Below are 11,855 nucleotides of genomic sequence, written 5' to 3'. Positions count from 1 at the left end.
TCGCGCCGTTGTCGATGGATTTCGACTTTGAGAGTGAAATGTGAATCGCCGGCGTAACCTCGCTCTGATTGGTCGATAAGATCGAATCTAAGTGGGGGAGGATGTAACGGGGTTACATGGAATAGTGACCCTGTCACTATTCCGGGATGGCTACATCGGTCACTCCCCTGGATAGTGACCCAAGTGGCCTCAGAGCCAACAGATACATTTTGTATGACACAAACTATAGGGAACTTAGGGTTTGTATGTAGACCAAATCTGTACCAACCTATAAATACATTCAGTCTTAGATCTACCGCTTTTCAAGTCAAGTCGTCCCCTTCAGACCAGTGACACGTGAACGGCTGTTCACTTGGAGTTTGTATACTCCTGCTTCCTCTGTTAAGAAGTGCTGTGTGCCCCGTCAGGAAGGAAAGAGGAAACAGCCGGCAATCACGACCTTCTTTGTGAAGAAGCCCCGTCAAGAGCCCGAAGACTTTGACAAGGCCCGCAGTATTGAATCAGATCCTGGGCCACGACCCCAACCTGTAACGCTGCGCGAAAAACAAGAGCAAGCAGCGTTGGAATGGTGTTCGCTCAACAAAATTCCTGATAGAGCCGAAGAATGTTCCGCTGGAGACTTTGTTAGGCGGGATCCTGCTCACAGACCACCAAATTTATTTTTCGTTAAGCAACTGATTGCCGATCCTCAGCTACTGCGTGACGTTATACAATCCTACGTTCGCCTCGGTCCTTACCAACCGCAACTCAAGCAATATCCGGCCCGTGACATCGGTGGATGCATGCGTGCTTTTCGGGCCCAGTGGTTTGAAAAAAAATCATGGCTCGAATACTCTCCTTCGACGGACGCGGTGTATTGCTAATGCTGCTACCTCAGCCGAGAAGTAATGACGCAGCAAAGCGAGCTCACAGTGTAGCACAACCTACAACGGGCTATAGGAACTGGAAAAAGGCCACTACAAAAGACGGATTTGCAAAACATGTTGGGACAAAAACGAGCTCGAAACACCACTCGCTCTGATCGGTTTCGACAATCGGAGATCCTGTCAGAATGACGTTGGTGTGGCTCTGAATTCTTAAAAGATTGGTGAACGACAACCGTGAGCGCCTGACTTTTATTCTGGAGATCTGCCTTCTCCTAGCAAAACAGGAAATTGCATTTCGGGGCAGCGACGAAAAGGTATACGAGCGGTTTAATTTTTATGTAAGAAATGACATCACTGGACTAACGTTTTTTTACAATGCACAGGATACGTCACAAAATAAAGGCAATTTTATTGAGATTGTTCAGTTCATGGCACAGCACGCGCCATCGTTTTCTCGCGCAATGTCGTTAGCTGGGGAAAACGCTGTGTACACATCGCCACAAATTCAACGTGAACTGATCAAATGTGCGGCTGATGTTGTTCGAAAGCATATTATGGAGGTCGAGATTGCAGATGGATATCTTTCTGTTCTGGTGGATGAAGCAAGCTGCGTGGCGAAGAAAGAGCACATGGCTATCGTAATTCGTTTTGTGTGCGCTGCTACGGGGACTATTAGAGAAAGATTTTTTGGAACTGACCATGTTCGCGATACGAATGCGGAGACACTGTACGATGGTTTGATAACGCAGTTAGAGAAGTGGGGATTGCTTTTGGCGAGCTGTAGAGGCCAGGGATATGATGGTGCGTCCAACATGTCGGGTGAGATTACTGGTCTTCAGCGACGTCTACGCTCCCAGTGTCCTTACGCCTACTATGTTCACTGTTTCGCGCATCGACTTAATCTCGTCCTAGTTGCAGTGACTATGAACACGGTCTTGGTAGTGCAGTGCTTCGAAACCGTGTAAGGGATTCACACTACTGTAAGTGCTTCGTCTAAAAGGAAAGATCAACTTCTTGACGAAGCCGCTGTGGAATTGGAAAAAAATGCTTGATCAAGGACATCTAGAATCTGGTAGAGGTTTAAATCAACCAACTTCTACCGAGGGTCTTAGCAAAACAAGGTGGAATTGCCACATTCGCGCGTTAAGAAAAGTCAAGATGCTTTAGGCCCCAATTACAAGTGTGTTAGAGCGTGTAGTGGTCGATGGTGTGAACCCCCACAAACGCCCTGAGGCGTCAGGAATTTTTAGAGATGATGTGGACTTTCGACTTCGTATTTCATATGGAGATTCTCACTCAAGTTTTGGGAAAAACAATTCGGCTGTCCCAATTTTTACAGAAAGATGACGTCGATATTGTGTCAGCTGTGAATATGACGAAACAGGTATCCAAAGAACTAAAAGAAATGCTCGATGATAGTTCTATGACTGGGAACTCGCCAAGTTTTGAATCGATTTGGAACTCATCGGTCAACTTTTGCAAATCAATACAAGTTGACGACACCCCTCTCATTCCTGACAAAAATGACGTGTGGAAACGACGTGGAATGAGAAGTCGGGGGTGTGGCAGGGCTGGAATTCCAGGAGCGGACTCCTCCAGGGATGGTGTCCAGCCTACACAAGAAGCTCACTATCGTGATGAAGTATACAACTGTATCCTTCGTGACCTGATTTCTGAAATGGATTCACGATTTAGTGGAGAAGTTCTTAGTCTCATGGAATTGTGCGGATCGCTCAGCCCACGTGATAATTTCAAGAATTGGAGTGCTACTAAAATTGTTGAGCTGGCCAAAACATTTTATCCTGATGATTTCACCGATGAGCTGGACGACCTTCGAGAAGAGGCCACTCGGTTTCGCAATTTGGCAAAGATCGCCAAAGGTTCCAAAAATTGAAGACAACGCAACAACTATGCATCCAACTCGTCGGGACCAATAACAACGAGCTGTTCCCGACCTTGCACCGAATTATTAACTTGGTGTGTGTGCTGCCTGTAACAACTGCTACTACGGAGAGGTCTTTCTCAGCCATGAAAAGAATTAAGACGCGGCTCAGAACAACAATGGGAGATCTTTGGATGTCAAACCTGATGGTTTTGGCTATCGAGCGTGATCTTACAAACAGCATCGACAAAGACTCGGTCCTCGAAAAGTTTAAAGCGATGACAAAAAGAAGAATCGAAATGTAGGTTGTGGATTTTACTTTAAAAAAATCTATGCCCCCCATTTTTTTAAGGCTGGCTCCGCCTCTGGCGGCAGCGCGTGCTGCACCAGCAGCAGGATCGCTTGCACTTCAACTGGCTTTTTGATTGGCTCCGCGAAAACGTTTTATGACTAATTACGATGGAAAACATTATATTGGTAAAAAATGGGTTACTCAAATCAGGGTACTGCTGTACTTACTGGTACAATTCGGGGTTTACGATAATCCATGGATTTTCCCCTGGATGTGTCCATGTACCACTTTAGCGGTACGTCCACAATGCTGAGCATTTTGCACTGACAGCAATGACAGGTCTCGCATCGCAGCAGCAGGCACCCAAGCGCTCGACGAAGCGGTAGGAGCCCCTCGCCAATAGCCTCCTCTTTCTCATACCCACTAACACCTCTGCTGCGCGCAGTAAGCGCGTCGATGAGGCGTCCAGCCAGCGGCAGGTTGCGCGGAGGCTGCAGCTTTGCGCCGACGTGGGCGACGCCTTCGCGTCCGTCCAGCGCTCGCTGCAGCGCCAGCATCTGCAGTACCAGGCCCAAAAGTCCCGCGCGGACGAGCTCAGCCGACTGCATGTTGCGCTGGAGCAACTTACGTGCTTCCAGGCGCTCTCTGCCGCCGAAATGGATGACGGAATGGAGACGCAGCAGGTTATGAGCCTCCTGCACCGCACCGATAAGTTGCTGCACAAAGTGGACGGCAACAAGAAGCCGGTGGCTAAGCGCACCGAAAGCGTCGTCAAGAGACTGCCTCGTCTCATGACAAAGGCAACGTGTCTGATATCCGAGCGCCGGCAGGCGATCAAGGAGCAACAAGAGCTGCCGATGAAGTTCCAGTGGGTGCCGATGGTGTTGTGGAGGTTGTACGAGGATGTATCGGGCGCAGTTAAGGAGGATCAGGAGCTGAAGCCCACGAAGACGGCGCTACACGACGTCATGAAGACGCTGAAGGACACGAACCCGTTCTTCTACCTGCAGGTTCTGTACCGGCCGCCGCCGCAACATTTGGACGGCAAGTGGGAGATCTCAGCGTCGGACAACCTGACGCTCATTGCGCAGAGTATGGACCCGTTCTTCCGGGAGCTGAAGAGGAGGTCCTTCGCGCTGAAGAACAAGAGCGACTCGTTTATTCGGATCCACCACGGGTGGAACAAACTCAGGTTTACGCTGGCGTTCGCGAGGAGAGCAGCCAGGCACTTCCACTTTTTGATCTTGCATTTGTATGCGCTGGCGATGGGGTGCGACGTATCGAATGTTCACGCTGGGGTTGTCAGTGAGAAGGCGACGAGTGGAATGCTGCGTGATGACGCGGAGTTGCGGTCTCGGTTACGGTTATGTGGCGATTCGGCGTATTCGGAGGACAATTTGACCAAGGAGACGTACGAGTGGACACCGGAACTGCTGGTGTACGTTGATGAGTGGCGAAGACACCGAGTCAATAAGCATGGTGCGCCTTTTGGCTTTGATCGGCGAGAGGATTACGGCGATTTTCTGGCTCAGTTTCCAATAGGAGGTCGAGAAGACAGACGAATACCACGGAAACGAGATGTCTTGGCTGGGATTGGATTCCATCTATGCAGTGTGGCCTTCGCGTGGAAGGCGTCAAGGTTGGGTACCCCCGGTTTCAAGTCCATGCGGATCGAAGAAATTGGGAATCTCGAGAGGAAAATCAAACGCAGTTTAGCGGCGGCGGTAGATTTGGTCTACAAGATGATGCTGGCCCGATGGATGGAGAGAAGACAGCGTTCAGCTGCGTGGTGGGACTCGCTTGAGCTTCGAGAAGAGACGAGGAAAAGAGAAGGTCATGTCGTGGAATCGATGGAGAAGTTCGCCGAAACCAACAGCGTCGAGGAAGATTACGATGACGATGATGATGTCCAAGGTGCGACTGATGCTGAATCGGTGGAGCACAAGGAGTTTCAAAGAACACGGACGAGGACGCACCTTCCTCCTTCTAAAGGCTTCCGAAGACCAAGCCGAGTGGTGATGGCCAAAGGTGTTGCTAAACCAACGAAAGAAAAGGAAGCAGCAGGTGACAGCTTGCCACAGCCGCTCCTTTTGGCTCCGCGTCGGCTGGCACTGGATCACACGATTCGAATCGGTGATATTTACGCCTGGACGGACGAGGACATCGATTCCTTCCACCGCGACGCAAAGCGAATCGACGAAGTACGGGCGGTGATAATCGCTCTGCGCGATCGGTTTGAAGGATCGACCGAGCTTGCATCCAAAGATCCTTCACATGGGGGTCCGATCCGACTCCTATCATGCTTTGCGAGTCAGTTGACCTCATTAACAGCCAAGGCCGCAGCGTTTGCTGAGGAAGCAGCGATGCACGAGGCTACCGTAGCCCTCACTAAGCGGCCATCGCTACGATCAGCCCCTCACACGCCAGCTTCAGGCGACACCGATGACAACAATTCGATAAGCTCAGAGGCCCCAATAGAGCCGACCGTGGAGGAGTTACAGGAGAGTGTGGCAGAAGCCCATGTCAACGTTCAAGAGCTGTTGGCGCCGTATGATGGCACCCACACGCCCGAGTGGCGCGATCGCATCCAGTTCACCGGACGAGGCATTCTTCAGCTGCTGCGCTCCATCGCGCAAGATGAAATTCTGTGTAAAGCGGACCAAGACCAAGACAGTGAAAGTGATGCAGCATGAAGGGAATGGAGGCTCTGGATACACTACCTGTACGGGCCACCTGGATCCCGTAAAACTAGTAGTGTGGCGTGTATCGATCTCTTCACGTTGAAGTTGCAATGTTGCTGCAACAACGTTATGCAAAATAAAAATGAATCGCAACATAAGCGACAAATACAAGTGAGAGCCAATCAGACACTGCCAGCCAGTTGAAGTTCGAAGATCGACAGCCCATGGAGCCTCCGGTCTTGCTGCTGGTGCAGCACGCGCTGCCCCCGCGTCTCCAGGCCATCTCGCAGGTCGGCCAGCTCGTGAACGAGTTCGTCCTGCCGTCGACCATCGACGCCGCCGTGTACAACGACCTGCCGTGCGTGCTCAGAGCGTTCGAGGGGTTCCGCCCCTACACCGTCGGCGCCATGAACGGAGCTGCGGCGAGAGGACGCCTCGACATCCTCAAGAGGCTGCGCGCCGAGAGACGCGAGGGCTGCACCTCGGTTGCATTCCTCGACGCGGCGTCTAACGGCCATGATGGGGTGCTCATGTGGCTCCACATCTACTACCCAAGGCTGCAGCGGCTGCTGCCCGAGCTCACGGCAGCCGCGAAGTACGGCCACGCCTCCATTGTCGAATTCGTGCTGAGGTTCATGCGTCCAAACCGCTCCGAGTTGGAGCGCTTGCTCGAGATAGCCGCTGCTAACGGCCACCTCGAAGTCGTTCGGTTCTTGCGGCGCTTCGCCCTGGACCCCATTCGAGATGTCTACTACCCCCACGCAGCGCTGGCTGCAGCAGCCGCCAATGGCCACGAACAAGTGGTCAAATACCTACTCGACACGAACTCGCTCGGTCTAGAAGAGGCCTACGAGAAAGCGCTTGAGGGAGGGCATTTTGGAATCGTCCACCTACTGGACAAGGCGGCCGCAGAGAGGCGTGAACGGGGTGGATGGGGCCATGATTTGGCGTTGGAAGACTTGGAAGACTTTTGGTGACTGCGTGAGCAAGAAAAGAATGAACTGGTCTCGGCTGACGAATCTGCAGTCGCTAGGGCTATTGCCAGTAAGAATTCTCTGCTGGAAATGTGAAGTGTTCCTGACAACAACTAATCTAGCTTTTCTCTGCAAAATATGAGTAAAATTTTCATGACTGACCTTGTGTTGCGTTTACGAGTTCGATAAACTAAGTTCAATCCTCCAGTGCACGCCAAATGGTTACCTCCTCTAGAGCAACACGGACACGTTTAAATGCCACAAATCCGTCCAAGTGAAAGTCTCGGGGTACACCAGCCGCGCTGTATCCTTCACCGTGTTGCCGTCAACTTCGTACGCGTATACGACCGTGAATCGCGTGTTGACCACTTTCATCATTGCAATCGCCAGTAAATCCTTCGAGCTTACCAAAAACTTCCCGTTCATGATTACGTACCCCGAGCAGTAGATGCCGTCTGCCGATGCAAACTTCATTCCTTTAAAGTAGACGTAGTTGTTGTAGTCCGAGATAATACCAAACCGCGTCTGCAGTTCTGCACCGGTCGAGATCTCAAAATTGGTCAAGTGGCCTTTTTGAGCCAGCGCCGCTTCCTCGTTCGTGGACCGATTCACGGTTTGACCCGATAGCGGATGGATCTCCTCGGGGTAGAAGCGCCAGTAGATTTTCCTCAATAACGCGTAGCCGATAATTGAGAAGAGTAAAATAGTTCTAGGGAAAAATGCAGCAGCGATGAACTTGAACTCAATCGTTGGGATCTGGAAGGCCGACCAGTAGTCCATGGGGGAAATGGCATCAACCACATCCGGCACCACCTCGTTGCCAAGAAGAACGAGGCTATCGGAATATGACACGAGCGCGTTGAAAACTTCTGAAGACGCGTGGAAAATATGGAATCGGTTGTTCTGGACAATCTCAAACAGGAAAATCGCAATCCCGGGGTCGATTCGCTCTCGGATGGCTGAACTAATCAGTGCAACCAAACCCAGATACACGACCAAAATGTCTGCGTACACGAGCTCCTTGTGGATGTAGACCTGGTCGTTCCCGGATAGGACTGCGCCGTCCGACATAGCTAACTCGAAAATCGACCAGAACGAGTCCACATACCACGAAATCAACACCAAAATTCCTCGTCCGACGAATGTTGCAGTGGAGACTGACGCGAATGGGTCACCGATCCAAACCTTACCAGAACGGAAGTTGTGGTAGCCTACAATTGAAAGTACGATGAGGGAGAGCATCATCTGCAGTGCGTAAAGGAAGTGAAGGCCATGTACCCACCCCCACGAGTCAAAGATGCGAGCCTTGCCGAACCACTCCCACGTAGTCAACGCAGTTTTCGCATCTTTCGCGTCAAGTAACGTGTACATGAAGTTCATGTTGGACTGGATGTCACCATTGTAGAAGCCACGTTTCCTCGTTAGGAGGGCCTCTTCAACCGGCTCTGTGAGTGGGTCTTCTGGAATACTGCGCAACTTTAGATATCCACCGCTCAATCCTACAAATTCGTAGAGACCGAATTCCAGCGAGCGTTGGTACGGATAGGTTTCAGCTACCATGTAGTACTGCTCTGGATTATTTTCCCGCAGGTCGTGAACTACAGAGAGCATGCCTAAGAGCGCTGGCCCAAACTCGCTGTGCGCGTGTACTTCGTAGTCTTGCACAGACAGTGAAACCACAACCACGTATAAATCATAAGGGTCATTCCGAGATCGAACCAAGTTGAAGACGCGCGCTGATGAGCGATCGCCCTCGGTGAGAGGAGTAAAGCTGCAATCCACCACCACCACGACAAGCTCTAATTGATCCAGTATGGTGATGTTGTAGCTGGTATCGCTCACAATTTCCGAGTATGCCTGGGTCAGGAATTCGTAGTTGTACAGGTCGGGAGTGAAAAGCGGCACATTGGAGCAATTCTCGACGGAGGTTTCCGTCTCGGACTCGAGAAACAGCATGTGATCTCGCGGCGTAGTGTCCCCACCTAAAACGCCTTGCACCAGTGGGCTGTCTCGGATTGAACCATCCCCCACGTAGCCGCCGATAAGGGATGCAGTAAAACTTCCGAAAGACTGGGTGGGGGTGGTCATATCCCGCAAAACTTCCATTATCCGCCATGACGCCACTATGGAGGTGTAGATGTACAGAATTGCAGCGACGATGACCAGGAGCCGACGGACGATGTTGAAAACTTGCCATTTGGTGATGGTGCGCTTGGTTTTGGTCTGAACGACGTACTTCTTGTCGCGCCCGAACAAGGCTGTACACAGCGAGCGCGTTTTGCTCTTGGCATGCAGTGGCGGGGCATCGAGTGACGAGAGCGGTACCTCTGGCATGGCGTGCTTTGTGACTTCTATTCAGGTCTGAGGTTATCCAAAGAGTGAGTTGGCTAGGCAGTCAGTGTGGCGGGAAAATAGACGATAGTACTACAACCTCGAGTAGGCTAAAAACAGCCACGATCGGGCGCAGTGGAGAAAATGCGTATCTTCCTCGAGCAGCAAAAACTGTTGCATTTACTTAAGTAGTTTCTCTCTATTCGCAGGTTCAGGTGACAAAACTTTCATAGCAGAACCGCGGCATTCAAGTGCCACAGATCCGACCATGTGAATGTCTCGGGATACACGAGTCGAGCGGTATCTTTGATAGTGTTTCTTTCCACCTCGAATGCATACACAGCCGCGAAACGGACGCCAAAAGACTTCATCATCGAAATTGCAAGCAATTCCCTTCGACCCCACCAAGATTCGGCCGTTGACGATCACGTACCCCGAGCAATAAACCCCATCTGCGGAGGCGAACTTCATGCCTTTGAAGAAGACGTAGTTGCTATAGTCCGAGATGATACCAAAGCGGGTTTGGAGCTCAGCGCCCGTCGAGATCTCGAAGTTGGTCAAGTGACCCTTTTGAGCCAGTGCGGCCTTCTCGTTCGCCGATCTATTCGCACTTTGACCTGATAACGGATGGGCCTCATCGGGGTAGTAGCGCCAATAGATCTCCCTCAAAATTGCGTAGCCCAGAACTGAGACCAGTAAAATAGTTCGTGGGAAAAAGGAGGCGGAAATAAATACGAAATCCATCGCTGGGGTCTGGAAGGCGGACCAGAAGTCCATGGGGGACATGTTGTAAACTGCGTCTGGCACCGATATATTACCGAGAAGAAAAACGTTCTCCGAGCAAGACACAAGTGTATCCACCACTGAAGAAAACGCGTGCAGTATTTGGAGTCGAAACAGTTGGACAACCTCAAACAGGAAAATTGTAATCCCCGGGTCGATCCGTTCTCGAATTGCGGAACTGAGAATCCCAACCAAGCCGAGATACCCGACCAGAACGTCTGCGTACACCAGCTCCTTATGGAGGTAAACGATCTCGTTCTCTGACATCGCGGCTCCATTAGCCATCGCTAGTTCAAATATCGACCAAAAGGCGTCCGTGTACCAGGAAACCAACACCAGAACACCTCGCACCACAAACGTCGTGGTTGAGACGGAGGCGAAGGGGTCACCGATCCAGATTTTACCCGCGCGGAAGTTGTGGTAACTGATGATACTCAGCACAACGAGCGAAGAAATCGTCTGTAACCCGAAGTAGAGGTGGAGTCCATGCACCCACGCCCACGAGTCGGTGGTCGTAGCCTCACCAAACCACTCCCACTTGGTCATGACGGTCTTGGCGTCCTCGATATCCAGTAGCGTGTACATGAAGTTGATGTTGGACTGAACGTCACCATTGTAGAATCCTCGTTTTCTCGTTGTGTGCACGTATTTAACTGGTTGTGTGAGTAGATCTTGGGGTACACTACGCAGCTCCAGATACCCTCCTGTTACCCTGACGAACTCGTAGGGCTCGAAGTCTAAGGAACGCTGGTACGGGTACGTCGGAGACACCAGGTAAAACTGCTCCAAATCGGTATCACGCATGTCGTGGACCACCGTGAGCATCCCCAGCAGGCCGGGGCCAAACTTATGGTGCGCACGTACCTCATAGTCTGGCACAGACATGGAGGCCATGAGTAAATACAATTCACTGGCGTCCTGACGGGAGCGCATTAGGTCATAACCCCGGACAACCGACCGATCACCTTTCGTCAGTGGCGTAAAGGTGCAGTCTACCACCACCACCACAAGCTCCAGGTCTTTGAGAATTGTGATGTTGTAGCTCGTGTCGTTCACAATTTCAGAGAAACCATGGCCCAGGAACTGGTAGTTGTACAATTCTGAAGTGAAGAGCGGGACGTCGGAGCAGCCCTCGGTTGAAGTCTTCGTCTCGGATTCAAGGAACAGCATGTAGTCACGAGGTGTGGTATCTCCACCTAACACTTCCTGCATCAGTGAGCTGTCTCGAATGAGGCCGTCACCAACGTAGCCAGCGATTAGTGAAGACGTGAACACTGCGAACGATTGGGTGGGGTTGGTCATATCCCGCAGCACTTCCATCATGTGCCAAGTTGCCATCATGGAGACGTGAATGTACAGAATTGCAGCGGCAATCACTGCCAGCCGTCGTACCAGGGTTAAAACTTGCCACTTTGTGATGGTGCGCTTCTGCTTGGTCTGCACGACGTACTTTTTGCTCTTGGCCCCCATCTGCCGGAATTGAGGCGTCGACACTTCCACCATCGCTAAAAACTCTCGGTTCTTTGCTGTCGACGTCACAAATGTCGCCAAGCGCGGGTCAGAGCTTGGTCACTTTTGGGAATAGACAATGACAAAACACCGACAAGATCTATCATAAGAAATGAAAGCTGAAGCCAAACGCTAAAAACAGCCACACAACGATCCAAACCGAGCAAGTCAACGCTGTAAACAGAGTTTGCCACAGTATCTGGTCTCACAGGGCTGCAGTCAATTCAACGGCTTCGCTTCGATCAGCATGATCGTTCGCAACCTCGAAGTGGTCGAATTCGGCTTTATTCCCTCGCCAGCTCGAACGATGTGCGATACCTATGAATGGTAAGGTTAGCTGAGTTGATCATAAGTCCACTGAAATATATGGCCACCCTGTAGAATCCCAATACAATTGATAGATCGCCATCTACGTACTGCATGTAGCTCCGAACACGTTTGACAACGTACATAAATTTGGTCTCCGTCCCATGCGTTTGCGTTTATAGCTTTTGTATCCGTTACCGAACGCAGCTTGCATAGTAAATACCACCCGCA

At 51.1% G+C, this 11,855-nt stretch overlaps 3 protein-coding genes across 3 annotated transcripts; 2 read left to right on the top strand and 1 right to left on the bottom strand.

The window, feature by feature from the left end:
• Positions 1-3,726: 3,726 nt before the first annotated feature.
• On the top strand, positions 3,727-4,689 carry PHYSODRAFT_383910 (hypothetical protein; the record flags this gene model as incomplete). The annotated part of the gene is made up of 1 exon (XM_009529044.1): positions 3,727-4,689. A coding segment is annotated over one exon (963 nt), but the record flags the coding sequence as incomplete, so codon positions are not given.
• A 1,256-nt stretch (positions 4,690-5,945) lies between these two features.
• On the top strand, positions 5,946-6,440 carry PHYSODRAFT_449873 (hypothetical protein; the record flags this gene model as incomplete). The annotated part of the gene is made up of 1 exon (XM_009529043.1): positions 5,946-6,440. A coding segment is annotated over one exon (495 nt), but the record flags the coding sequence as incomplete, so codon positions are not given.
• A 486-nt stretch (positions 6,441-6,926) lies between these two features.
• Positions 6,927-11,279, bottom strand: PHYSODRAFT_504542 (hypothetical protein; the record flags this gene model as incomplete). Its single annotated transcript, XM_009529042.1, has 2 exons — positions 6,927-7,730; positions 10,059-11,279. The coding sequence occupies 2 exons, from the start codon at positions 11,277-11,279 to the stop codon at positions 6,927-6,929; spliced, it is 2,025 nt and encodes a 674-aa protein (XP_009527337.1).
• Positions 11,280-11,855: the final 576 nt, after the last annotated feature.

This window comes from Phytophthora sojae (assembly GCF_000149755.1).
Source record: "Phytophthora sojae unplaced genomic scaffold PHYSOscaffold_4, whole genome shotgun sequence".
Lineage (NCBI taxonomy): Eukaryota > Oomycota > Peronosporomycetes > Peronosporales > Peronosporaceae > Phytophthora > Phytophthora sojae.
The sequence above is the reverse complement of the archived record's forward strand: the minus strand, read 5'-3'. Positions and strand labels throughout refer to the sequence as shown.